This window comes from Cygnus olor, chromosome 24, assembly GCF_009769625.2.
Source record: "Cygnus olor isolate bCygOlo1 chromosome 24, bCygOlo1.pri.v2, whole genome shotgun sequence".
Taxonomy (NCBI): domain Eukaryota; kingdom Metazoa; phylum Chordata; class Aves; order Anseriformes; family Anatidae; genus Cygnus; species Cygnus olor.
The window spans coordinates 6,514,889-6,542,134 of NC_049192.1; the positions used below are offsets into that span (position 1 = coordinate 6,514,889).

General features: G+C 56.5%; 1 protein-coding gene across 5 annotated transcripts; it reads left to right on the forward strand.

Annotated features, from left to right (window-relative positions):
• The first annotated feature begins 282 nt into the window (after positions 1-282).
• On the forward strand, positions 283-22,985 carry SLC6A17 (solute carrier family 6 member 17). Of its 5 annotated transcripts, none has more exons than XM_040536017.1 (12): positions 283-431; positions 8,115-8,521; positions 11,743-11,900; positions 12,167-12,293; positions 12,998-13,179; positions 14,285-14,395; positions 15,457-15,698; positions 16,434-16,626; positions 17,002-17,194; positions 17,389-17,548; positions 18,150-18,312; positions 18,748-22,985. In XM_040536017.1, the coding sequence occupies exons 2-12, from the start codon at positions 8,236-8,238 to the stop codon at positions 19,114-19,116; spliced, it is 2,184 nt and encodes a 727-aa protein (XP_040391951.1). In that variant the 5' UTR covers positions 283-431; positions 8,115-8,235; the 3' UTR covers positions 19,117-22,985. The 5 variants fall into 5 exon arrangements, with proteins under 5 accessions (XP_040391951.1, XP_040391947.1, XP_040391949.1 ...); XM_040536013.1 differs by lacking the exon at positions 283-431 and adding an exon at positions 725-958; XM_040536015.1 differs by lacking the exon at positions 283-431 and adding an exon at positions 1,914-2,934.
• Positions 22,986-27,246: the final 4,261 nt, after the last annotated feature.

The window sequence follows — 27,246 nt, forward strand, 5'->3', positions numbered from 1 at the left end:
TGGGGTGAGAGGCAGCCAGTTTAGCTGGAGAAGACGTGGTGTCCTCTGAGCCCAGCTCTGGCTCTGTGGCCCCTGAGTGCCACTGGGCTTTGGACGAGCCCTGAGCATCGCTGCCTTCCGCAGACGGGCTCCAGATGAGCACCCGAGTTATGGGGAGCAGAATTCGGGTCCTGACCGCTCCTCCTGCCGTTCTTCCCTGCGTGGTCCGAGGCAAAGCAGCGACTCCAGCGCACCAAGTTCTCCTTGGAGGAGAGGGGTGACCAAAACCCACCTCCCACCCCGAAGCGGTGCCCAGGGCAGAGTCACAGCACTGTGCCCCCCACCTCGGAGCACTCCCCAGGGCAGAGTCACGGCGGCGGCCGGGACAGCACCTCCGGGGCTGCTCCTCTCGGCGTTACAACGGAGGTCGTGCCTTTCCCTGCGGCACCAAGGTGGGCAGAAGCGAACCCGCCTCTCCTGCCGGGACCCGACGCTCTCTTTTTCTTTTTTACGCAAGAGCCCCCTCGGAGAGGTGGGGGGGCCGGCCCGCCACCCCGGCTTTGACGTGCAGCCCTGGTGACTCAAGCCTGCGTCAGGGGCTGCGTGTCCCTCATTATTTATTTATTTTAGTGTGCGCTTTTTTTTTAATTTTTTTTTTTTCCCCGAGCCGAGCGGAGTTGCCTCCCCTCGGGCGAAGGGGAAGCGGGGCCGAGCCGAGCCGAGCCGAGCCGAGCGCGCATCCGCGGGGCGGCGGCGGGGGGCGGCCGGCAGCAGCCCGGTGCCGCGCAGCTTCCCTCGGCCGCGGGGTGCGGAGGCGGCGGCGGCGGCTCCCCCGGTGGGCCTCGCAGGTGCCCGGTCCCGCCGCCGCCCGGGCGGGGGGGGGACCCCGGTGAATTTCTCCGGGCCCCCCCGGTCAGTCTGTGCCGGGGGGTCGCTCCGCTTCCCGCCGCGCCGGGTCGGTTTCAGCCGCAGCGCAGAGGTAAGGATGCTCCCCCCGGGCCCCGCTCCCCGCCGGCCGCTTTAATCCCCCCCCCCCCCCCCCCCCAGCTGTCGGGGTTTTTTTGGGGGGGAAGGTGCCCGGGGAGAAGCTGGGGGGGATGCCTGAGCCTGGAGGCATCAGGCACGGCCCTGCGGCTGCCGGCATCGAGGGCTGGGGGGGAACCGTCAGAGGCAAGCCGGGGAAGCGGGCGGTAACCCCGGGGGTGGCACCGGCCACCTGGTGTGGGTTGGTGGGGGGCTTATTCCCCCCAAGCCGCTGCCTGAGGGTGGGTAGAAATGCAGCTTCCAGGCTGACCTTGACAATAACACTGGGAGAAGAGAAAGCACTTGGCTGCAATGAATATTTAATTCCCAGCCAGCAAAGTGTTGGGGCTTTATTTTCCCTCCTTTTTTTTTTTTTTTTTTTAATTAGTACTTTCTGAATATGGATGGATTCTTTTGGGGCAGAAAAATGAGGTTTGGGGTCCTGGTTTCATGCAATTCTCTGTATCGGGTGTGGGGAGTCCTTATTCGCTTCTCTGCATTTATTGCATTGCTGGGTATGCCCAAAGGTGTGTGTTTTGGGCTGGCATCTCGGCCAGGTGCAGATTTGCAACATTCTGGGAATGTGGGGCTTAAACCAGCTGAGAAATCTGGTCCCAGGTCTTTGTAAAGGACACAGAAAATGAAATTGTTCTGCTTCTTGGATCCTGCCTTGTGTCAGAGGCAACTGGGGTTTGAATCCGTCAGGAGCTGATGCAACTATTTCTGGTTTTGGTAGGAAAAAACCTGAGATGCCAGGCAGCTGAGCTATTCTCGGGAGGGCGCAGAGTTTCTTGTGAATCTCTCTCTAGAGGTGTTGGGACTAGGTCAGGGAAGCTGGAAGGTGGCTTGATTGCAGCTCAGCTGCTCGGAAGTGAAATAAAATTTGGGTCTGTCTGTCCTCCAGGATAAAATGGAGAGGTGGCTCCACAGAAATCAATAGGAATAAATGGGTTTGGTTTAAATCTAGAGTGACTCGAGTGCCACTTCAGGCTTGCACAGAGCAGGGAATCTGGAGTCAGAGCAGAGCCAAGCCAGGTGAGAGTCAGGAGGATTAAATTTACCCCAAATCAGGCGCTGACCTACGCACATCCGGACTAAACCATTGCCTGGGGTGGAGGGGCTCCGATTTTACCCCATCCTGCGTTGCATTTGGATTTGTTTGTTTACAAACATGGATGCTTCATGAACTACAGAGCAGAGTCTGCAGAGGGATTTGGACGCTGCCCATTCGCTGCCTTTCAGGATAAACCTGGGCTGCTTTTGGGTTCAGTCACCAACCTTCAGCCAGATCGGGTGAGTTAAGAGGGATCACTGAGAGCTAACTGGAAAAAGATCATCTTGTGAGCCTAGTGGAGCCCTGAAGGAATCATATGATGGTTGGCTTTGATATGGTGTCACACTGCTGCAGCTGATGTGTGTTTTCATGATACTAAATGAGACATGAAAGGAGACCAAATCCGATGAATCAATGGGCTCATACACTTCCTGACAAACAAGGCGCTGAGGCTCCCCCTCCTCCGGTGTTGTTATGTCTGTCTCATGACCCATCTGCAAAACTGCCCTTTCTGAGGGTTTCTGGCACCCACTGAAGAAAAGAGTTGCACCAGAACCACAGCCTGCCATCGCTGGTAGGAGACCAGAGCTGGGGGCTGTGGGAAACGCACCCACCTCCAGGATGAGCAGGTGGCAAGTGGTGGCCCGGCTGTGGTAGCCACCCCTCGGCATGCCTTTAAGGGAGCTGGGGACTATTTATAACATCTGGACACTCTGGCTGTCGAATGGCACTTGGGTAGGTGTAAGACAGAAGCGGAGGCAGCTCTGATTCATCAGCGAATGTGAATCGATCCTGTGTCATGGTGCTAAAGTGGGGCTGAACGTTCGCACAGGAAGGACGGCGCAGAGCATCCCGCTCCTCCGGCAGGGAAGTTCCTGGTGCGTGCCGCCGAGCTGCTTACAAACATCTGCTGGGGCTGGAAGCCTGCTTTCCTGCAAATCTCCTCGCATGTGTGTGGTCCTCGGCTACCCTGTGCTGTCGCGTGTGCTCACACTGTCCCTGTCTGAATTTTGCACCTCCTCACGTGTGGGCGCAAGGGGTGAGCACCGTGGGACCCCGCGATGTGGGACTGCGAGCAGTGCGGATGGTGTGACTGAGTCACCGCATGTCATCTCCGCGGGGTGGCAAGAGCCTGGCGCTAATTAGCAGGGATTGTTTAAGGAAGGGGAGAGAGGGAGCAGCCCTAATGAGCCCAGATGGCAAAAACCTTCCCTGTGGAGCCAGTGAGGATGAGCAGGGGAGAGGAAGATCCGAGCTGGAGCTCTGAATTTCCTGGTTTGTAAGCAAGCCTCGGCACTGAATAGCTTTAAGATGGAGGCAGTTCTTCCCGGCCTCTACTCATGGCAGGAGGTTTGCTTGAAGGAGACTGCAGAAAGGCCCCTGGAGCAGGGCTGTGGGGATCAGAGCTGAGGTGTCTCCCTATGGGGCAAAAGTCTCTTCCTGGGGCTTTGCAGTAGAGTTTAGATGTTGCCTGGAGGGTTCTGCCCCTGGTTTCTTGCGGCCAAGGGGCTCCACGGGCCTGCACTGCGATGCCTCACAAGAGAAGCAGTTTGCAGAGGTGATCTTGCTCCCAGCTGGGCTGCGCTCCCAGCCTTGGGCAGCGGCATGGGGCAGGCAGGGTCCTGGAGCTGCTTTTCTCATGGTTTGGCCTCAAAGCTGGGACATGCACCCCGAGTTCCTTCCCTTTGCTGCTTGGCTTTGCAGGGTACAGAGGGAAGATGGGAGAGGTGTCTGCTCTGTCCTTCCACTTCTCCTTCCTGGGCTCGCTGGCTCCCTGGGTGACCTTGGATCCGTCCCTTCCCTGCTTCAGCCTCCCCATCTGCACCAAAAAGCCCAGCCCTTGGTGCAAGGTTTCCCTGTCCCTGTGCATGACTGTGAGGACAGGGAGCTGCAAACAGATGCTCAGATCGCACAGCCTGAACCAGAGAATGGCATTCCACCTCCTGCAATTCCTCTGTGCCCTGGACCCTTTGCTCTCCCTTCTCCTAGCTCTGCGATCTTGCCGGAGCAAGCTGGACCTTCCTGGGTCTGGAGATCCAGGGGCTGTGCTGGAAGCATCATCTCCTCTCCTTTAGGAGCTGCTGGGGTCTTGCCTGGGAGCAGCAGAAGGAGCAAAGATGGTGGGGTAGGGAAGGACCAGCAGAGTCCCCATGGTTTAAATGTTATTTTGAATTCACCAAATCCCAGTCTGTTTTTTTCTTCTTCCCCTGTCCCTCCCGCCCCTTCTGCCCCCCCTTCACTTTCCTCTTTGTGGACCCAAATGGGGCATAAGTGCAGAATTTGGACACAGGAGCTGATCTGTCTCTGGGAGAGGAGAAACCTTCCCTGCTGCCCACCCTCCAGACCCAGAGCACAGCTGCTGCTGGTGCCTGCTCTATGTGGAGGCTGCTGTAAATCCCCTTTTCCTCCCTGCCTGCGTCTGCATTCCCTGGCCTAGCTGAAAGCTCTACTGACGTGATTCCAGCCTGTGTTATTGCTCCCCGGCCGCCTCCCTGAGAAAGCAAGGACGGGCCGAGGCAGGACACGCGGCTCGGAGCTCCCTCCCCTGCTAAAGCATGCAGGGGCGTGGGGGCTGCTGGCAGCACTGGGGGACGCACAGCCCTGAGCTCCCAAACAGCAGCATTCCCACAGTGGGGGCTTCCATCTCCATCTGGGAACAATGGGAGCTTCCTGGCGGTGTCAGACCCCTGGGTGTAGCAGAACAGGAGCCTTTCCTTCCATGCCCCTTCCCTGGAAGGGATGGAAACAGCTCATTCCACAGCCATCCATGGCCGTGCGCGCTCGATCTGATGCTCCTGGGTTGCTAGAGCAAAGGGACGTGGTGGATGAGGTGTGTGAAAGTGAGAATCGTCTTCAAGGAGGGTCCTGCGGATGCTAAAGGGTGGGAGGTGCAGGAGGTGGGTAATCCCCAGGGACAACCCAGTGATGCTCTTCCCAGCTTCTCCCCTTGCGGCTCCCCATGGGATGTTGGCCACTGCTCCCGAGTCATTTTTCAGGCTCTAGTGCTGACCCCAGAACAAACTGGTGCCTTGCCCGGCTCCTCTCTGAGCACCCACGTTGGGGGCATCAGCACGGGTCGTGTCTGGGAGAGGCACCCGGTCCTGCAGCGCAGGGGGGCTCTTGCAGCTGTGGGCTCTGGAAGGCCCCAGTCTTCCTTCTAAAGAAGGAAAAATACACATTTAAGAAAATTAAGGTCATAGGGGCTTTGTAAACAAGCTGAATTTCCATCTGCCAGTGACGAGGGGTTTCTATCTTTCTTAAGCTCAGAAAGCTGCTGGTTGTCAGCTGATCTGCCTCATCTTTCTTGCATCGTAGTTATTATTTTGGGAAACAATTTTTTTTATTAAATTCCCCATTCAGTCAAATAAATGTGCAGAAATACCTTTCTCAGATGGATTCAAACTGCACTTTCCAGTCTGAGGGGTGCAGGCCTTGGGGCTGATGTAAAATCCTGAGGAAATTAATAGAAAGGGCCCTGCTGTCCTCTGGATTGGGTCCCGGTGCCGTGCAGGGTGGCTGGTTCTTACCTAGACCCAGAAGAAAAGCTCAGCACCCATTCTGATCCCCAAATCCTTTGGGAATGTTGCTCTTTCAAGGAGCTGAGAGCCTTTGTGGCTTTGGAGGTGCTTGAAGCCTCCTTTTCCAGGACCACCGTGTCCTGGTGCCCCGTGACTCCTAAGGACAGCACTGACCCGAAGTGAGGAGGGGAGAGCCAGAGACCCAGAGAGGTGCTGGGGGTTTGCCCTGTCCCCATCGCGCTGGCCTGGCTTCACGCGCTCTTCCAGGAGCTGGGCATCTCCCAGGCTTTGCTCTAGGGGGTTGAGTTGTCCCAGGAGGGCCACGGGGCGCTGAGCTTTGGGGCTTGGCCAGCAGATCCTAGGTCTTCTAGGCTCAGGCCCTAATGAAAGACGAGACTTTAGCCCCCAAGGCTAAGTCCTACTGAGGGCTGAGTCACCCTTGGAAGGAGCTGAGCAGAGAGGGAGCAGCAAACCACTCATAGGCAGTTCAGCTGGGTGCCTAAATTCAAGGTCCACATTCATCTGCGCAGAATCTGATCCAAAATCGATGGAAATCCCGGTGATTTCCTGGCTGCTGGATGAGACCTTCTCTGCCCTCTGTTCCTGGTCCCAGCAGCTGCCAGCCCCTGGCCAGGGGCTGAGGATGCTCTGTCACGGGCAGCCGCGTGCGGTAATTGCTGCTGCCGAGCTGTGAACAGTTTACGTGAATGGTTCTTGTTAGGAAATTAAACATTGCTGGACCAGGCTGGAAAGAATAATTCAATCGGCTTCTCCGGAGGAGCTGATCCAGCTGAGGCGGTGGAGCCGATGCTGTTGCCTGGCGACGGATGCAGCTTTCAGCTGAAAATAGCTTTTGTAATAGGAACGGGGCCTGGCAGATGGGGAACTTTCTTCAGGGTGAGAAAGCAGCAAGGTGAGGGTGAGGTTTCCTGCTGTGGCTGACGCTTCGCTCCCCTCTGGCACCAGGACCGCTGGCTGGGGATCGGCTTTGCTGTCTGGCCTGGGCCCCCGCTCTGAAAGGGTTCAGGATTGTGAGATTTGCTTGGGGCTGAATCAAAAAGTTGGGTGTTTCTGCAAAGGGAAGAAGAGCTGGGGACAGATGAGGGAAAACATGGGGGGGTCTTCTTCCTGCTCGCCGGGATGGAGAGCACGAGGTCTGTCCCATATTGCCCATCCCAGGGGAGATCAGCTGCCTGTGCTGAGGGTCACCGACCCAAGGAATGGATTGTTTGTGCAGTGTCACCTTCAGGAAGCCACACGAGTGCTGCACCAGCCTTGAGCTACATGAGAAAGCCACTGGTGAGGGTGAAATGACCCCATGGCCATCTTGGGGCAGGATGGGTCCCTGGGCACAACACTATTGCTTTTCCAGGGACTGGTGACCATCCTGAGGTCCCTAGAAAGCTGAGATGGACAAGAGAGAAAAAAAGCAAGCGTGACCCTTTGGGAGAATCATTTTTCCAAGACTTGGGATTTCTTGTGGGTTTTCTCCATCTTCTCTCCAGCTGGTGAAGCTCCATGGTCCCAGCTGGGGCAGGAACACCCAGTCTGGCCCCAGTTCTTCCAGTACGGCTAAGAAGGGCAGGGCTTGGTGCTTTCCTGGGTTGGGGAACACCATAGACCTCCCTGATGCCTCACAGCTTTTCAAGGGGGATGAACACTGTGGGGCTAAGCTGGGTCATGGGCATCCTCTGAAATGCCTGCTGTCGGGGTTGCTCGTGCAGCCAGAGTCATCCCTGGTGCAAACACACAGGCTGTGTTTGCCAACACACCCTTCCTCACCTCTTGCTTGTCCCTGCACCGGCAGCAACCCCACACTCACCCCACGCTCCCCTCTGTGGGTCCAAAAATAAACCCACCTGTGCCTGTCCCAGCCCTGCGCCCACAGGGGCTGGTGCAGGAGTTCTGGGAATGAGGCAGGTGAAGTGGGGGGGGCAAACTGGTGTAACTGGTTGAAGTGCATGGATCCTGTGGCGTGGCTTTCTCTGGCCAAGTATGGCCCACGATGAAAGCTGGGAAGGCAGAGGGGCTGGTATGATCGATGGCTTTGTGTTAGCCATCACTGTTTTGCAGATTTTATCTGTTGTAAAGCTGCCCAGGAAGATTTATCTGCAAGCTCCCAGGCTTTTAAGCTGCTCCTGATAATGTCCAGGGAGGATGTTCGTCACTGTCACCTGCACGCTTTTGAGCCCTCGCAGGGCTGAGGCCAGGCTTGGTTGAGGGGCAGGGAGCGGAGTCAGGGGCAGAGCCCTTGCTGGTGATGGATGCAGGATGGCACAGAGGGGACCAGCCGGTGCTGCTGGCCAGGAATGGGGTTGTTAGAGGATAAAAGGTGCCTCTGTCACCTGCCACCGTCCCCCTGCGCTTGGGGAAGGTCCCTCCTGAGGGCCTAGGAGGCTCTTCTCTATGAATGAAGGGAGTGCTCCCTGTTAGCACCCCCCAGCCAGGGATTCTAACCCCAGCTAAATGGGGGTGATGGAGACCCTGCGGTGCCTTGGGGCAAAACCACCTCCTTCTCTGTTGACCTCTTCCCCGTGCAGGTCCTGCTGATGAAGAGGAGGTGAGCCCTGAGCCGTAGCTTGCACAGGTGTGTGCCCTGTGGGACATTCGTCTTCTCCTCTTGCCCCATCCTGCCCCCCGGGGCCACACGGAGCCATCCTGATGCCGAAGAACAGCAAGGTGACGCAGCGGGAGCACAGCAGCGAGCATGTCACCGAGTCGGTGGCCGACCTGCTGGCTCATGAGGAGCCTGTGGACTACAAACGCAGTGTCCTCAACGTGACGGGGGAGGCTTGGGACAAGCAGAAGGACGGGGAGGAGGAGCTGGATGCAGAGAACCGGCCGGCATGGAACAGCAAGCTGCAGTACATTCTGGCACAGATTGGCTACTCCGTGGGGCTAGGCAACGTCTGGCGCTTCCCCTACCTGTGCCAGAAGAATGGAGGAGGTGAGAGATGAGGCAGGGATGGGCTCAGGTCCTGGGTGGGTTTAGGCACGGTCCTGCCTCCATCAGGGTGCGGATTGCTGGGCAAGGAGGGAGCAATGTGGTTTGTTTGGGCTCTGACGGAGGAAAGGGGCAGCTGGGAGAGCTTGAAGAGCCTGGTGTGGGTGCTGCTCACTGCAGCGTGTATTGGTGCAGTGATGCAGGAACCCCCAGGGTAGCCTCTTCTGAAAGGATGCTCACCCTCCTGCCCCGAGGACAAGACAAGTCCCAGGCCAGGAGCCAGGATTTCTCACTACATCCCTGATTCCTGCTGGGGCAATTTGGGAGCTAGGGGGAAAAAAAGAGGAGAGCATCCCTCTGTTTCCCTGTCCAAAATCTGCATTGTGTAGGCTCCTGCCCCTCCCCAAATCCAACTTCCAGCCAGCTCAGGAGCAGACAGGTCTTCTCCAGCTGTGCTGAGCCCCAGCACTGCTCGTGGCACTGATGGGAGGGTGGGTTGCTTGTCCGTAATCCAAATCCCACCCCAAGGCCTCTCCACCGCAGCACCAACCTTTGCAGTGATGGAGGCGTCCCCTGCAGAGCAGCGTTTAACGGAGCCAGGATCAGCCCAGCTTTCTGCTTTGCTTTCACCTCGCACTCACCATATTCCTGGCACTGCATCGCTCAACGTGCCCCCAGCCCCAGCAAGCCTGCAGTGCCCTCAATAATTAAAACATCTCTGGTGTCATCTTTGCGATGAGTCAGCCTCCCAGGTGGACCCATGCTGTCAGGGCTGCCCACACCCCTTGCCGGCCTGTCCTGGCTGGGGCACTGCGGCTGCGGCCAGCCCCTGCCCCTCTGCACGTCCCCAGCACCTGGTCCCTGTGGCGAGGGGACACCCACAGCTCCCAGTGCCCTGCTTTGTTTCCAAGCAGAAGGTGCACGGCTGGGTTTTGGTGCAGCGCGTCTTTGCGTGATGCAGCCGCGGTATTGCAAAGCTTGGGGGGGCTTTTGCACGTTGTCTCAGGTTGCAGCACTCATCCGCAGGTGTGCGGGGCTTGAACGCATGCATTGGCTGCATTGCACGTGCTGGCACACATGTGCATCACTTGCAGCAGGACGGGTTTTGTGCGTGGCCCGAGGAGGTTGGAGGCTGAGCCTGGGGTAAATGCAGGGCTGGGATAGATTGATGGAGCACTGCTGCCTTCGGTAGAGAGCTCTCACATCTGTTATTTCCTGGCTTTCTTGATTAAATGGGATCAGGACCCAGCTTGGGGCAGGAGGTTATAAACCAGACTTCTCTTAACCCATCCATGCCTCAGTTTCCACATTGCCACAACAGCCAGTAACTACCTGGAATGAAATTTTCTCAGCTTACTCTGAGGGTCTCTGGCATCCTGGGGTTTTAGCCTCGTCCACCTCAAGTGCTGGCAAATGGGAGGGGCAGCGCGTGCTCCCAGGCTGGGGTGATTTCTGATCAGAATCACCTGGCAGAGCCAGAGCTGAATTTGCTGACGGTGTTTGGGGAGCATTAAGCAGCTGCTTTTTAGTCAAAAGGCCACATGGGATGTGATGTCAGGATGGGGAATTGTACCTCCGACAGCTGTGAGACCTGCTGAGATGGAGATGGGTGTGCTGGGTTTGAACCCGACACAAGCTTGGCCACATCCTGCACTGGGACACAGGGGCACAAAGCCAGGTGGGTACCAGGGCAAGCAGCAGCTTTTAGGAGCTCCTTGCTACTGTATAATACCTTCCTGCAGCAGGTCTCCAGACAGGCTTTAAAGACTGCCTCCATATTTTACAGATGGGGAAACTGAGGCACAGAGCTAGGAACTGGCTTGAGCAGCAGAATGCTGAGCTCTCCTGAACCCCACATTAGTCCCCTCAGCTTTTTGGATAAGTGGCACCATCTTGCCTGTCTCCTGGTGTGGATGCTGCTTTTCTGCCTTTTCTCCCCACCACATTTAACCCTCTTGGCCCCCAGGTGACATTCCTTCTGGGCAGGGAGCCTGGTGCCAGGCAGACAGATGCGGGAGCTGGGCAGTGACGGACAGACCACTTCTGGGCTGCTGAGGCGGTGGCGGTGGCTGTTTTCTCTCCCGCTCACCTTACAGGCATCTGTGGGGGAGAGTGGCTGTGTGCTGGCAGCAAGATGTGTCGGAGCCAAATTCCCAGGACTTGGCGTGCTGGGAGCCACTGCAGGCTGGTGATGATGCATGGGCATGAGCTGGTGCCCATCTTCCCAGGGGTCACAGCAGGAAAATCTCTGATGTTGGAGAAATTTGTCTCCAAACTTGTCCATCTCTTTCTTGCTCTGTCTGCTGGTGGGTTGAGGTGCAGATGCACAGGAGGGTGTTGCAAAGATGTGAAGCTCGTGCTTGTTCCCAGGGTCCAGCTCCGTGCTGCACTCTGCCTTTGCTTTCACCCTCCTAATCACCCTGGGTGGCTGCATCTTGATTTACCACCTCCCTGTGTTTCTAACGTCCATCCCTAACCTGCTGCGAGGGCACTTGTCCTGCGAACAGAGCACGCTGCAGCCTCGTGGCACTATCATGGGGTTGAGCTGCTTTGCAGCGCTGCTGCTTGGTGGAGCATCAGCACCAGGTCCTGCCCTGGCCCAGGGCTGATGCCTGTCACCGGGGCATAAATCCAGCCGGGAGCTTGCCCACAGTGCCTGGGCTCCAGCATGTGCTTTGCAGCCACGTGCTCCAAGCCCCATCCCGCAGCCCCTGGCAGCAGGCTGGAGTAATTCATCAGCCGGGCGCTGCAGCGTGAGTCATCGCGTCCTTTACGGCCATTTGGTTATGCTTCATGAACTTCTAATTTCTCTCTGGTCTCCTCAATTAGGCAGAGATTAACCGCCTTTCTATTTTGAGCTATTTCTACCCCTACCAGAGGACCTCGCTGTGCAGGGTGGCACGTGGCGTGGCCAGTGTGCCACGGGGCTGTTGCAGTGCAGGGGGTTTGGTTGTGCTCAGGCGTGTGTGCAGGCAGGACCCGTTGGTTTCCTGGTGTGTCCTGAGGTCTGCACGGGCGTGGTGTGCTGTAGGGGTGTATCCTGCAGTACCCACACTGTCGGGGATGTTGCACTGTTCCCTTCCGTGCACGTGTGTTTGTTACTGCGAATGAATGGACCAGACAGAGCCTGTCTGAGCTCTGCCTGTCCCTCCCTGTCTGTCTGTCCTCGGCTGCACGAGAGCTGGCAGAGACGGGTCCGTGATGAGCTTTCTCCCCCCTGCCAGGTGCCTACCTGGTCCCGTACCTGGTCCTACTCATCATCATTGGGCTCCCCTTGTTCTTCCTGGAGCTGGCGGTGGGGCAGCGGATCCGCCGGGGCAGCATCGGTGTCTGGAATTACGTCTGTCCCCGCCTTGGGGGCATCGGCTATGCCAGCTGCCTGGTGAGTGCACCCATGGGCCCCCTCCAGCCCCCACCTCAGGCTGTGCGGGACGCTTAGCAATCTGCAAAGTGGGGGGTGGCCTGGAGGAGCCCAGTGTGGGCATTTGAGAGGTTGATGGCAGCTTTTCCAGCTCCATCCGTGGGTGCAGGGCTGGTTTGGGTACAAGCCCGTCCCTGCTCCCCTTCGGTCACTGCCCCACAGGAAGTGTGGTAGAGACTGTGTCACTGCCCCGCGACTTCACACCGTGTCCTCCTTACTCCCCCCAGGTCTGTTTTTTTGTCGGTCTCTATTACAACGTCATCATTGGCTGGAGCATCTTTTACTTCTTCAAGTCCTTCCAGTACCCTCTTCCCTGGAGCGAGTGCCCCATCGCCAGGAATGGCTCGGTGGCTGGTGAGGATGGGGGAGGTGCAGCTGGGAGGGAGCAGTTCCTGGGGAGGGGGGGGGGCTGCAGGACACTGGGGGCCCCTGATGTCTGCATCTGTTGGAGGCTGGGGACACTGGAGGCTGGGGAGTCTCCTGGGGGCATGGATTGGATGGGAGAAGGCGCCACTGGGTCCTCTGCAGTCCAGGTGCCCTGGCCCCATGGAGATGTTTCCTCGGGTCAGACAAGTCCTGGCCATGCCTTCAGCCAGATTCTTTCCCCATGGCTGGGGTTCGATGCCCGTTCGAGGACCCAGAGTTTGGGTCTCTAGGCTGCCTTGGTGCTTGGGACCAGGAACTGACCTGGGCTGTGCAGGAAACTGGGCTGGGCTTGTCTGGCTGCTTCGTCAGTGCCCGACCGAGACTCTGGTGGAACTAGTGGCACTCAATAGCATCTGAGCGTCTCCTTGGGACAATCTGGGAAATTTTGTAGTAAATGCAAATGTCTTCAACTGTATTTAACGCCTTGGTTTTGACATGACAATGGCTTTATGTTCTGTTCCCTTTTTCCTGCTAAAAATCAGCGCTGTTTTCCTGTCCCTCAGTTCCCAGGGATGCCTACCTTCCCTGGCCAGCTCTGGCACATCTTTGACATTAATTCATGTTCACCCCTAATAGACAATGGATGACTCTCCCCAAGCCCCTCACCCTCTGGTGCCTCTGTTCACTTGCAGTTGTGGAGGCTGAATGTGAGAGGAGCTCAGCCACCACCTACTTCTGGTACCGGGAGGCCCTGGACATCTCCAACTCCATCTCAGAGAGCGGGGGACTCAACTGGAAGATGACCCTGTGCCTGCTGGTGGCCTGGAGTCTTGTTGGCTTGGCCATGATCAAAGGCATCCAGTCCTCGGGGAAGGTGGGTATCTGCAGTCCATCCTCCAGATCAGGCTTTTCCTATGACATGAAGGCAGAAATCTTTAGGTCCACACTCTCCTGCCCTGTTCTGGGGTGTCTGGGGGATGCTGTGTTCTTTGGGATGATCACACCTGCTCCAGAGCTGGGGACATCTCCTGGGGGCCCAGAATGAGATCAGAGAGGGTCACAGGGGAGGGGTTTCATCCAGCACACCTGCAGCAATGCCACCGCAAGCCAGCCAAAGCACCTGTCCAGGTCCCTGTGTTTGGGGGCCGTCAGATGTCCGGACCACCCAAATGGATGCTCTGAGCAGCAGGAGCCTTGTAACTGAAAGAGGTGTGGAAGATCTGAACGAGGCAGCAGCTCCTTCCCTTGCAGATCCCAAAGGCAGCTTCACCCATAGGACAAACGGGCGGGAGCAGAGCCTTCCTCCATGGGGGAAGCACTGGGACAGCACACCAGAAGCAGGGCAGAGAGGAACAGGAAGCTTTGGGAGAGGGATGCTGAGACCTTGCTGGAGTTGTTGTCAAGGAAGGCTGTGAAAGCAGCGGTATCAGGTGCAGAAGGGTACGGTCCCCATGGGATTCTCAAACATCCTCATCTCCAGATGGGCTCTGCAAAACATCTGGCACATTAGCAGGTAGCACAGGGCAAGGAGACTGCTGCCTGCAGCACCAAGAGCTGTGGGATGGGAATATGGCACAGGAGTGGGGCCGGGGCAGCACGTCCCCCCTGCTGAGGGTGAAGCCCCAACCACATCTGCTCTGCCTGCAGCCCTGGGCTGATTCTGGGGAAGAGAATGGGGTGGGGAGGCAGAGCTGGCCTTCCCTAGGGCTTGCCAGACACTGGCAGTTTTGTTCCAGGGATTTTCTGAGCTAGTTCTGACATCTTTGCATTCAGCAGCCCCAGCAGATTTTACTTCTCTCTCCTCAGTGTGTCCAAGCACTTTGCAGATCCACCCAGGCTTCAGCACTTGTAATGTCCTGCCTTGGGCCATGTCCCCCCTTCTCACCCCTGTTGTGCTGTCCTGTGGATGGATGGGGAGGGAGCTGAGCGCGGGGGGCAGTAAATGAGGTTGTGCCCACGCTGCATCCCTCTTGCCCCAGGTGATGTATTTCAGCTCGCTCTTCCCCTACGTGGTGCTGGTTTGCTTCCTGGTGCGGGGACTTCTGCTGCGTGGGGCGGTGGATGGGATCATGCACATGTTCACACCCAAGGTAAGAACCCCGTGCCCAGGTTCTCCTCCGGGCTGGTCACACCAGCTTGGTTTGCAGGGGGGAGGTTTAGCTGTCCCAGAGGCTGCAGTCACCTCCCTGTACCCCACAGCACACCCTCGCTGTGCCCATGTGCTCTGGTGCAAGCAAGTGTTGCGTCCTCACCTCTGAGGCTGGGTAACAGCTGCCTGCAGAGGGCTCCTTTACCTGGGGCTCAGCCCTTCGCACACACATCATTTCACAGAACCCCACTTTTCCTCTATAATCCCCACCTCAAAAAATAGAGCATCAACCCCAGATGATCTCGCAGGTCCCGATAAATCAGCCAGCAGGTGTTAGCAGCACCCTGAATACAGCCAGGACTCGCAGACTGCCATCCTAGTGCTGCCTCAAGCATTGGCATCGCTCCTGTTGCCTTCAGGTGTCCAGGCACAGGGTGGGCGAGAGGGGTCCCCTAGGTGACGTATTTAAGGACTCCATGAGATGATAGTGGCTGGTAGCAAAATCTCCACTGGTGTTATGCAATTAACCAGCTAATTAATTAATTAAGCAGAGATGTAGATGAATCAGCTGAGCCAGGGAGGCTGTCAGAAGATATTAATTGTGATCTCATGATGAATGGTGCTTGGAGGCTTCCAGCCTGCAGCAGGGCAGGGGGGATGATGTCCAGGGGATGGGCAGTTACCAAACCCCCAGCCCAGCCGCTGGCTTCCAAACGCTCCAGACAATGGAGGTGGGCCATGGCAGGGGCAGGATGCGGCCCCGTTGCTGTGCAGCATGTGGCTCCCTTGGTGGGGGAACTGGGATATCGGGTGGTCTGTGGTCCAAATCTTTGCTTGCCCTTCTCCATGTCTCAGTTTCCTCCTGTGTGGGAAAGAGGAAAAAGGACCTCCACGTGCTGTGTAACGCAGAACCTGATTGTGGCAGCACGAAGCCAGCCCGTGGCTGCTCCAGAGCCAGCCCAGGCTGCAGGCACAGCAGCCTTTTAGTTTAGCTCTGGCTCCATGAGGATGAGTTATGGCACCACCAAACCACCTATTTTCTTCTTCTGTGTCCCCGCCAAGCTGGACAAAATGCTGGACCCCCAGGTGTGGCGGGAGGCAGCCACGCAGGTTTTCTTTGCCTTGGGCCTGGGCTTTGGGGGGGTCATCGCCTTCTCCAGCTACAACAAGCAGGACAACAACTGTCACTTCGATGCCACGCTCGTCTCCTTCATCAACTTCTTCACTTCTGTCCTGGCCACCCTGGTTGTGTTTGCCGTGCTGGGCTTCAAGGCCAACATCATGAACGAGAAATGTGTGGTGGAGTAGGTGGATTTGCTTTCTGTCTCTTTGGGGTGGGAAATCTGTGCACCTGCCAGTTGGGGTGGGTCTGAGGCAATGGAGTAAGTGATCCAGAATTGGGTAACGTTGTGTTTTGGTGGACCTGACTTTCTGTGGTCAAGACCTGGATCTCCAGAGATGTCCCATTGTAGCTGAGGGCATGAATTCTTCTAGTTCCATCAGGGAGTTGGGCATTTAGCTCCTCCAGCCTAAAATTCAGCCATGAGGCGGACTGTTAGTCTGCACATTGTTGGTGAGTCCATGACTGATCGCATCACCTGGGTTTCCCTGAGTTTCTACTCATGGTGGGGTCTCCTTGTCTGCAAGAGGTTAAGGAGCTACTGTGCTGTACCCCAAAAACGGCTGGAGGAAGGTGAATTTGTGCACCTCGCATTATTGTTAGACAGTGAGTTGCATCCATAAAAATCCTGACTGTGCCAAAGCAGAAGAGAAGCCACAACAACATGTGGCTAAGGAGGGGCTGCAGAGAGCCTGTCCCCTGGTAGGGTCCCGGCTGCATCCTCTGTCCTGTGGCCTAATGCAATGTCTGCTTGTGCAAATTGCTAAGAGGTTGGACAGCACATCACAGTTGGGACCTGGGCAATGTGGCCCCGGCAGGTTTATCCTGCCTGATGCAAAGGACTCACAAGGTCAGGCCCTGTCCTCCTTCCCAGGAGGAAGGGGACATCTCCGGGTGACTGGGCTCTGCTCTCCCTTAGGAACGCTGAGAAGATCTTGGGCTACCTGAACACCAATGTGCTAAGCCATGACCTCATCCCTCCCCACGTGAACTTCTCCCACCTCACGGCCAAGGACTACAACGAGATGTACAGGGTGATCATGACAGTGAAAGAGGGGCACTTCAAAGAACTGGGCTTGGATGCCTGCCTGCTGGAGGATGAACTCGACAAGGTACCCGGTGGCATTCCTAACAGGAGAAGCAGGTTGCCTTGTCCATTGGCAGTCCCAGGTAGGAGCTACTTTATTTGGGTTGCTCCTGGCACATGGATCTGGAGGAACTGTTTTTATAGACCCTCCACAGGGATGGGAATTCCCTTTCCCTGTGGTCTTCCCAGTGCACAGGGATCTTTCCTGGGGTGCAGAAATGGTCTGCCCATAGTGAGTCTGACAGGTACATCATCACTTCCATGCTGGGGTGCAGGAGTGGATTTTTCTTTCCCTCAGGAATTGTTCAGTGGGACAAGAGAGACCTGAGGCCTGCAGGGGCTTGCAGGCTTTGTCTCTGACATGCTTCTTCTCTCCTTTTGGCCTCTCTCCCCCAAACAGTCAGTGCAAGGAACTGGGCTGGCCTTCATCGCCTTCACGGAAGCCATGACCCATTTTCCAGCCTCACCATTTTGGTCTGTCATGTTCTTCTTGATGCTGATAAACTTGGGGCTGGGCAGCATGATTGGGACCATGTCAGGCATCACTACACCCATCATCGACACCTTCAAGGTGCGGAAGGAAGTGTTCACAGGTGAGGTCTTCTGCATCCTCCTGGGGAAGGGGTGGAAGGTCCCCAGTGCGCTGGGGGTCATTCCAGAAGAGCGTGGTTGTGGTGGAGGTGTACCGGGTCCTGTTAACAGAGGGAATGGACCACCTGGTCCCACAAGGGAAGGCCTTGCTTCCCCTTTGGGTGCTCTGCTGACCGTGCCTGTTTGCTCCCTGCAGTCGGCTGCTGCATCTTCGCCTTTGTGGTCGGCCTGATCTTCGTGCAGCGCTCAGGGAATTACTTTGTCACCATGTTTGATGATTACTCAGCCACGCTGCCGCTCACGGTTGTAGTGATCCTGGAGAACATTGCTGTGGCCTGGATATATGGCACCAAGAAGTAAGGCTTTTGCACAGGGAAAAGAATATCTGTGCTGTAACTCCTGGCTAAAAAAAACAAAAAACAAACAAACAAACAAACAACAAAAAAAAAAAAACCAACAAAAAAACCTACCTTCCAGCTCTTGCCTGTAGGACTTTTTTTCCCAGGAGGCAAGCTCTGATGGAACAAATACCCCGATAGCAGTTACCTTATAGAGGAGGGATGTCTGTTCACTGCTGTCTAGGATCAATCCTTTGCCCATCCCTAGGCGTAACACAGCCCCAGGAACACGTCCTGCTAGCGGGTATCTAGCTTTGGTTTTGGTGCTCTCTTATTTGTCAGTACGCTTTTGTTCGAGGCTCCTGGGTCACTCCCAAGGGCACCTTGTCTGCCCCAGTGCTGGCCGGAGCAAGGGAGGCTCAGGCTAATGTCAGGAGGCCTTTTCCTTGAGAGGTTCCCAACCAGTGCTACAGGTTTGAAGGACACTGAGACACTTGCCTGGATCAGCTGGGCTCTTCTTCAGGCTCTACCTTGAGCACAACCTACAACAGGGACTCCTGGGAGGGAGTTTCTCTTTTGAAAGTGGGAACAGTGTGGTTCCATCTCTTTCCCTTGGCAGGTTCATGCAGGAACTGACAGAAATGCTGGGTTTCCGACCCTATCAGTTCTACTACTACACCTGGAAGTACGTCTCTCCCATCTGCATGGCCGTTCTCATGACCGCCAGCATCATCCAGCTGGGAGTCAGCCCCCCGGGCTATAGCGCCTGGATCAGAGAGGAGGTGAGCACAGCCCCGGCCCCCGCTGCTGCCCCCACCCGGGCCTGGGTTGAGCAGGGGGGGAGCTGAGGGCTGCAGACCACCTTGCTCTTCCCTCCTCTGCTCGTCTCTCCTCCCGCTGCGGGATGTCCTGTCTGAGGCTGCTTGTCCTCTGCAGGCAGTCAGGTTTGTCAATGCTGCCCAGAAGTCTCGAGCTCTGACCACGGGCTGAAGTTTGGCCTTTGGGTTTTGGCTCGGTTCCACAGCTACCCTCTGTGTGCAGGACCATGACCTTTTTCCTGTTTTTAACTTTCTTTCTGCTAGTTTCACGTGATGCCCCTAAAGATGAAGTCTGGCAGGAGGCAGCAGGGACTGACTAGCACATAGGATATATTTTACCTGACGTGCATCACCTTTGTTGTAACAATCCCTTGACACTGATCTCTCTCTCTCTTTCAGGCTGCAGAGAAGTTCCTTTTTTACCCAACCTGGGCCATGGCTATTCTCATCTCTCTGATCATCCTGGCATCTCTCCCTCTGCCTCTGGTCTTCATCCTCCGGCAGTTCCACCTCGTGTCGGATGGCTCCAACACACTTTCGGTCACCTACAAGAAGGGCCGGATGATGAAGGACATCTCCAACTTGGAAGACAATGATGAGACCCGCTTCATCCTGAGCAAAGTGCCCAGCGAGACCCCGTCCCCCATGCCCACACACCGTTCCTACCTGGGTCCGGGGAGCAACTCCCCCATGGAAATGAGCAGTGCCCCCAATGGACGATACGGGAGCGGGTACTTAATGGCCAGCACCCCTGAATCCGAACTGTGACGGCTGCCTGCCGACCACCCCCGTCAGGAGAGGAGGTCACTGGGGAGTGGATCCTGGCTTTCCAGGCAATGGGAAAATTAATAAAGGCAAGACAAAGAAGAAACCCCTCTTAAAATTGTAACCCAAAGCAGCCATTTCCAAGATGACATCGGGAAGAATGGATTGCAGGAGGGGCAGGACTCCTCCGACAACCCTGGGCTGAACAGCAGGACCTCCAGGGCTTGCCTTTGGGGAAGGGAGGAGGAACAAGAGGTGATGCAGGACCTCTCTGAGGGTCCTTCTCTCGCAGCCCAAATCTGAAGCAAAGAACCTCTCTTTCTAAGCAGTTGATAGTTGGAAAAAGGACCTGGTGCCAGGTGGAAAGCCAAGCATGCTTCCTCCTGCAACCCAGTGCTCTGCCCTCCCTGTCCATTGTCCTTCAGCTGGGAGGAGTCACAGCCTTATTCCAGCGAGCACAATTAACCATCGATGTTCATAGCACAAAAGAGTGCTGTTGTTGTTGCCATCGTTGTTGTTGTTGTATCTCCTGTAGTTTTCATAGCTGTGGACACACCCAGATAACCCCAACATTTTGAGCAGGGTTGGTAGGGAGCAGTGTGGGGCTGGCTGAGTCATTGTGGTGTGTGGGACTGCAGCTGGTGGATCCTTGGTGTCTGCTTTGTTACCACCAGCACGGTGACGGCGTCTGCAGGTTGTTCTGAGATATGGAGAGATCATGTCCATGGGACAACGTGGACAGCATGCTCTGTGGTTGGGCGGTTGTTGTGCTGAGAGGCAGCAGGACCTCTGAAGTGAGTGATTTTGGATGTGTGAGCATGTGTGAGGTCTGGACCAGGGTTACAGTGATGGGTGTCAGGAGCATTCTCCTGGAATGACTCCTGACATGTGGGATGCTCTGCTGAGCCAAAATCCCTGGCGTGGGATCGTCTCCTGTTGCCGCTTACTTTAGATGTCCCAGTGGGACAAGCAGAGCTGTGGGGCATCCAGTCCTACCACAGTCCTGGTGTAGCTCTCAGGAAACCACCCCCCCTAACTTACCTCCCTTGCACCCACCAGCTGAGGTGAGCTGGGCAGTGATTATCTCTGGACATGTCTTCACGTCTCAGAGCATCGAGCCGGTGCCTGCATTGCCTCGCTGCTGCACCTCCGCAGGCGCTCACCAGCCTTTAGAAGGGGGTGACCAGCTTTTTGGGACAGCAGATGGAGGACATGTCTTCTGAGCTGCAATGACCAGAAGTCGGTGCCGGGTCCCAATGTCCCTGCTAGCTCTTGATCCAGGCTGGTGACCTCCTGTTAGAGCCCAGGAGCCTCTATCATGCCCATCCATGTTATGGGGACCCGATGGAGGTGATGCTATGTTGTTTCTCCGTAAGCTGTCTAGGAAAGTTTGGGGCCTCCCAGCTCAGAGTTTTTCTCACTGGGACTGACGTTTGTTTCCCTGAATCATACATATGGCCGAGCATTTCTGTCAAGGGTACCAGTATTACGTGGCCTTTTCCTCCTTTCCCGGTGGGTACAGGGGAGAAGCAGCCTGCTCGATGCCCTCTCTCCCTCTCAGCACATTGCTACAGTCTCAAAAGCTGAGGGAGCTCCTTAGCTTCAGTCCTGCTGGGCTTAGATGATGTGTGGTGGTATTTCAAGCTAGTTTGAAGGCCAAGTTCATGGTTGCTTGTCCACGAGCCCTTCTCTCCTCCGCTTTCCTATCAATAGATTCTCTTCCACCTTGATTCTCCTTTTGGCTGAGAGTCAAAAGCAGACAGTATCTGGCCCGTTTGCCACGTCCTTGACTTCTCCTGGCACCCCAGGGTGCACAACGTCCCCCACAGTGACGTTTCTCTTGTGGGTTGTAATCCTTTATTTATAGTCCTTCTCCTTTTTGTCATGAGCTCAGCTGGTGGCTTGGGGGCTCTGTCTGGGAGATTAGCACAGGACCTTCGTTAGCCATTTTTCCAGGTGGAAATGGAGGCATGGATTGAACCAAAGCAGCTCAGCCTTTGCTGACGGCTCTGAGAAGCACCATCCCCAGGATCAGCTATGCTCTCATCTCTCATCCAGCCTCTTCACCATCCTCTCCACAGTGAGTTTGGTCTTTCTCTCCTGCCCCTACAGAAGAACACAGAAATATCCCCACTGCACCACCTCTGAATGGGAGAAGCACAAAACCTATGCATTTCCCCCCAACACCAGGCAAGATGTTCCCTCCCATCTCTTATTTCTCCCTCTGTCCCTGATTTCCTCCTCCTGACCAGCAGAACAGAGGATGAACCAAATCATTGCAAAATGTCACCTTCCCGATGCAAGTCAGACTCGCCCCTGAGCCCAGGGGATTCCCACTGCAGCTCCCATGGAGTTACTGGGACAGGACACCTCCCGCAGCCAACGCATGTGGTTCCATCTGTTCCCATGGCACTATGCTCCTCAAACCCTGGGGGGAAGGATCCGGCCCGCCATCTCTCCCATCACTATTCCCAAACCAGCCAGGGAGGCATTTACTTTCCTCCCCTCTTCTTGCAGCGCCAATAAGAGGCAAAGTCAATAAGAAGGTAACAAAAAGCTATATTATATATATATAAAATATATACAGAGAGAGGAGATGGAATAATAACCTAGAGATTCTCTATTTCTATTGTATATTTATTCTGTAAATGTCACTGTAAATGATGTTAAATGACAAAATGTATTCCAAAGTGGCCCATGACCTATTTTCATTCCCAGTGCTGTACAGATCAATTCTCACTGTATATCAGACATATTTTTACCTTTTCATTTCTTGTGCGTGGTGGGTGGCCATCCCTCCCCCCGTGCCCCTCCCCAGCCCCAGGGGGTCCCCTAGCATGGGGACCCCGCAGAGAGGAGGAGGGGGGAGGAAGCCTTTCTTTTTATCTGTGGAAGTACTGTATTTCTGTGTGGTATTTGCTTGGTGTTAGGCACAGGGGTCTGTGGGGGGGTAAGTTTTAGGTGATCCGTGTCGTGGCCGTGTGAGCGTGCGCATGTTCGTCCGTAGATGCTGTGCGTGGGGGTGTGCGCGTGTAGGTGTGTGCGTATGTGTTTTGTTTGGGGTCACTTCTTGCTGTTCTTGGCCACTTTTGGAGCCTGCGGTGGGGCTTTCTCCCACCTGTCAGGGCAGGTTCTCCCCTCCACGCACCTTCTTGGGGTCCCGGGGCTGTGGATCGGGCCAAACCCAGCGACTTTTAGCCCTGGCAACCACTTTTATTTTTTTCCCCCTCAGAGGCACAGGGAATAGCTGCTAGTTGTGAGCACAGGCACTTTTCAGTTTTCATCCAGGCAGTCAGAGCAGGAGGGGGGAACCGCTGCTGATATTCCTGCCCCCTCCTCTCACTCCCTGCCTGGTTCCCAGCCTGGATCCTGCTGCTCAGAAGGGGACAGTGTCCTCGACAGGAGATGCTGGCTGAATCAGGAGGGGTTGAAGTCCTGACTGGGGGAGAGGGGCTTACCCTCCTGCCCCCACACAGACCCTGGCAGCTCACATTAAAGCCCAGCTCCTCCTGGGAGCTGCTCCCCCTGCCTCCCTCCTGTCCCTGTCCTCCCCTGAGCCTGGGTCTCGCCAGCAGGAATGGGGCACAGGTGGCAGGGCCGGGTGGCCTCGGTGGCACTGCCAGCCCCAGGGGACACAGCCCAGCCCGGGCAGAGACATGGCAGCACACGGGTTGTGGCCGGTTCCCCTGTGGGTAAGCACAAGGTTGGCAAAGCCCTTCTGTACAGGTAAAAGCACAGATCTGGTAGAAATTCCTCCCATGTATCCTTGTAGCCAGTGTATTTAACACGCGTGCCGTGCTGGCCGGACTCCTTGGCAGTCGAGAGAAACCCTGTAAGAGCCGTAATGGAGTCCGATTAAAAGTCTCTTCTTACCAAGTCTCTTTGCCTGTTTCCTTTCTTGGGGTGGGCTTTGGGGTCTCTCTGAGGCTTGGGGTTGCAAAGAGCTAAAGCAATGGGCTCCAGGGCTGCCAGCACCCATGGACATAGATGTCTCTGTCCTTCCCTGTCCTGTCCAGCCACCCATATTTTCCTTCTGGCTCCCCTTCTCCTCTCTGATCCCCTTCCTGTGCCTCCATCAGCCCCTGCAAGGAGCCCACTCTGGGCATGGCTGCCCACAGGCTCTCCAGGAGCATCACAGAGGTGATCTTCCATACTGGACCAGCTCAACCAGTACACACTAGCATTATGGGGCACATACACTGGTAAGACATACGTTCCTCTTCCAATGCCCTGCTAACATTGCTGATGTCTCATTCAGAGCACTGCAGGTGCTGGGAGTGTGGAGAGCCACCTTGGAGAAGGACTGGAGCTTTCCAGCAGACCCAAATGACTTCAGCTGCTGGGTATCAGCTTAGTAACAAGCTTGATGGGAAGCTTCCCTTCTCTTGCATCTTTTGTAGCTTCTTTGGCTTCCCCAGGGCTGGAGCATGGAGAGAGGTAAAAGAATAGAGGCTGGTTGGGACCAGCAGAGATGTGCCAGCAGTGGGGATGCCATCGGGATACTTCACTGCTGTGAACTGTGCTCGTCCCCTCTGCAGTGGCAGCCGCATAGGAGCAGGTCAGGTTTTCTGAGCATCTCCAGTGCTGCATTGTCTGGAGATGTTGGTGCAGCATTGGGGTGAGGACTTGCACTGGGGGCTGGAGGAGCAGCACTGCCCACGGCGGAGGCAGGAGGAGGCACACAGGTCCCTCCAGGACCAGGCTCTGGGGCAGCACATCCTGCAGGGCAATGGCCAGGACAATGGGACACAGAGGACAGCTCTGGCCCCAGCACAGCCCCGTCTGTGGGAGCAGGGATGGAGATGCTCCCAGCTCCTCCCCAGCCCCGGAGACATCCCCAGTGAGGCAGAGCAGAGAGGGATGAAGGAGTACGGGTGCAGAGCCCATCAAATCCAGCTCAGGGTGATGTCCGAGGCCCTGCGGTACCCACTTGTGGCTGCTCACTGCTGTGCTGAGCTGTCAGGCCTCAGCCTGAACCTGTGCTCACTCTGCAGAGTGTGCTGCATGATTATGGACTTGGAAGAGGCTCAGACCTGGGACACGGGGAGGGGACACATGTTCCCACTGCTGGACTGTGTGTGAGCAGTGGCTGGCTGGCATGAGGGCCTTGTCCCCAGGTCACCCCACAGTACAGAAAGGGAGTAATTTTGATTTATCCCCTTCTCGCTCAGGCAGGGAAATATTGCAGCTATCTGCAAAATCAAACCCAGAAAAAAAAAAAGAAAAAAAAACAGCAGCAGGTGATGATGCATCTTTGGGATTGCAGTTACTGCATGGGCAGGGTGAGCTGCTGCCATGGAAAAGCCTCAGGCCAGGAGGGTGAGAGTGGTGCAGGCTTCAGCTTTGTTCACTCTGGGGAGTCCCAGGGCTGAAAGTGAGCTGGGGGCAGAAACATTCAGCTTCTGGTGCGGGGGCTCCACGCAAAACCTTCCTGAAACAAATTGCAAAGGGTGATTCTGGCCCACACGGGGCTGGAAAAAAGCCCTGGAGAAACATGGTAAATTTGAGCCACATGTGTACTTAAAAGAAAACACTATTACAGATTCCCTGTGACAGTGAGGCACAGAGCCTGGCAGGAGGCAGAGGATGGTGCCACTGGATCAGGGGGTGATTTCTGGGTGTCCCACCTCAAAACATCCCTGGACTGGAGTGTGGACATGGGGTGGGTACAGACACAGTGCAGGGGTGCTCCTGTGAATGAGTAGAGTCCCGCCGTGGGTCTCCAAGTGGCGCTGGAAGAAATCCATAGCTGTGATGCCGGCTCTTGCAGACTGGGAAACCGAGGCACGGCACGCGGCCAGGAGCTGCTCGCAGCCATCCAAAGGGCAGACAAAGGCGACTGGAGCACCTCTGCTGCTCCCGCTCCAGCCCCAGCCTCCTCCAGCCCCGAAATTGCTTTGGCGGAGCAAAATTGCATCAGCGACGCCACGGATGGAGCCAGATCCGCCGCCGGCCGCAGCCGCCCTCCGCCGCCCGCTTTCCCTGCGCGGCAGCCCCGCCAGGTGGCACTTGTGTCACAGCGGCGCGGGGACCGGGGGGGGCCTGGGGCTGGGAACGAGCCGTGTCCCCCCCGAGGCAGAGGTGGCGGGGGGACGGGGAGGCAAACTCGGGGTGCGCAACCTGCTCTCCCAAGGGAGCGCAGCCCCGCTGTCCGTGCCCGGCCGGCGAGGAGCAAGGGGAGCTGAAAAATTCACCCCGACAGAGGTGCACGGCAGAGACGTGCCTTGCTCACAGCCTGCAATAGGTTCCCTGCGAAAACCCCCTTCCGAGAGAGCATCTTGAAAGGTTGCGTGGGCTCGCACCCTGGGGAGCTGCTCTGTGCCAGCAGCACCCTGGGGTGCTGCTGTGGGTGCCACCGCCCCCTGCCCAGAAGCTGGCCTGCCCCGCCAAAAGCACGAAGGGAAGAGGGCAGAGACCTTGGGGCAACTGTAGTCTGCTGTCAACATGTTTTTCTAGTAATAGGATCCTAGCCTTGAAATACATGGTGTGGTTGGTTTGTCCATCTCTACCCCAAAGCTGGATTGTCTCCCTAAACTGAGATGCAGTTCCCCTACCTCCTCTGCCCCTCCATGGGCAGAGATGCCACATGTTCCCAGCATCTCCCTGTCCTCTCCTTCAGGTCATGCAGCCCTCCAAGCACCCCACAGGCTGTCATGCCAGTCTCTGTGTGCCAAGCTGGGGATGTGCCACTTCCACTGGGCTGTGGGCCCTGTGACAGTGCAGAGACCAGTGGGGGGAACCTGGGAACCCCGTACCTCATCCTTGGGACCCACCCAAGGGCTCTGGCTTTTCAGGTTGGAGCTGATCCTCCATGAAATCTGCCAGATCCTACTGATCCATCCCTTACCCAGAGGTTGTCTGTCAGCCTTGCAGTGGGGACGAAGGAGGTCCCTGCAGAAGTGACTCCCTCTCTCTCCAAAAAGACCCTTATTCATCAAGCTCTAGCTATTTTTTCTCTCTCCCTCCTTTTTTTTTTTTTCATGGACATTAAAAATCTGAAGGCATATTTAGAGAGCAGACAGCTTTGGGCGGGTGTTGCTGGCTAAAAGATCCTTTCCTTCCCCAGATACAACCCATTTGTCTGCCTGGCCACCCCCTCCCACCCCAGGAGCGGCTGTGCTTGGGTGCACGGTGATCTCTTGGGATGAAAGTCGCTGTATAAAATATTAGCATCAGGTCGCAGCATTCCTTCCTCCTGGCCAAACTCACATTACTGATGATGAGGAGTCGAGCTGTGATGCCTGGCCGGTGATGCAAGGCTCGATTTTTCCAGCACGGCTTTCCCTCGGGCTCCGTGCTCCCCTGCTGGTGCAGCCCCGGGTGGTTTGGGTGTGGAGCCGTGCCAGCCTCCACCCGCTCAGGATCCGGCCCTGGAAGCTGTCGAGTTGCAGCTACAGTTGGAGCAGGGCTTTCTTGGTGGTAAGATTTTAAGCGCGGCTCTGATGTCTCTCATGCCTTTTGGGTGGAGTGTCTGCCCCAGCACCCCTGGCATGGGGGTGATCATGTCACCGAGGGGACAAACCTGGGCAGGGGGTGAGGAGGGGGCTCAGGACCCCGTGGGGACCCTCTGCAGAGCCCAGGAAGGTGCAGATTGGTGCAGGAGTGGGGCAGCGTTCCCCACTCGCTGTCCCCTCACTCTGCACTGAGGACTCCCTTACCCAGGTGCTGACCCATTGCTCAGTCGTGTCCTCTGCGCCCCCCCCCACCCCCCCCCACCCCGGACCAAGCCTGTGTTGGGCTCTGATCCCACTTATAACCCCAAAGCACCCACCTGCAACCCCCTCCGCCTCCACCCCCTCCCCAACCCCAGCAGTGCCAGTGCTGGAGTAAACACCGCTGACAGGTCCCTGGGGTCTTCGCCTTGGTGACAGGCTTGTCCCTCTTCACCTCCTCCCCAGTCCCAGGAGAAGGAGCTGAGCTTCACCAGCCCCCGGGGCTGGAAGAGCCCCCAGCGAGGGGGCTTAGGGGAAGGGCCTGGGGGCTGGGGTGGGTGATGCCCTGCGTCCTGTGCTGTGCCCAGTCCCAGCACCCATGGGCACAGCTCCGGGGAAGGGACAAATTTCATGCGGGAGCCGAAGCGGGGCAGAGGGATGCTCGGGGAGGGGGTCGTGGGAGGGAAGGGCCGGGGCTGAC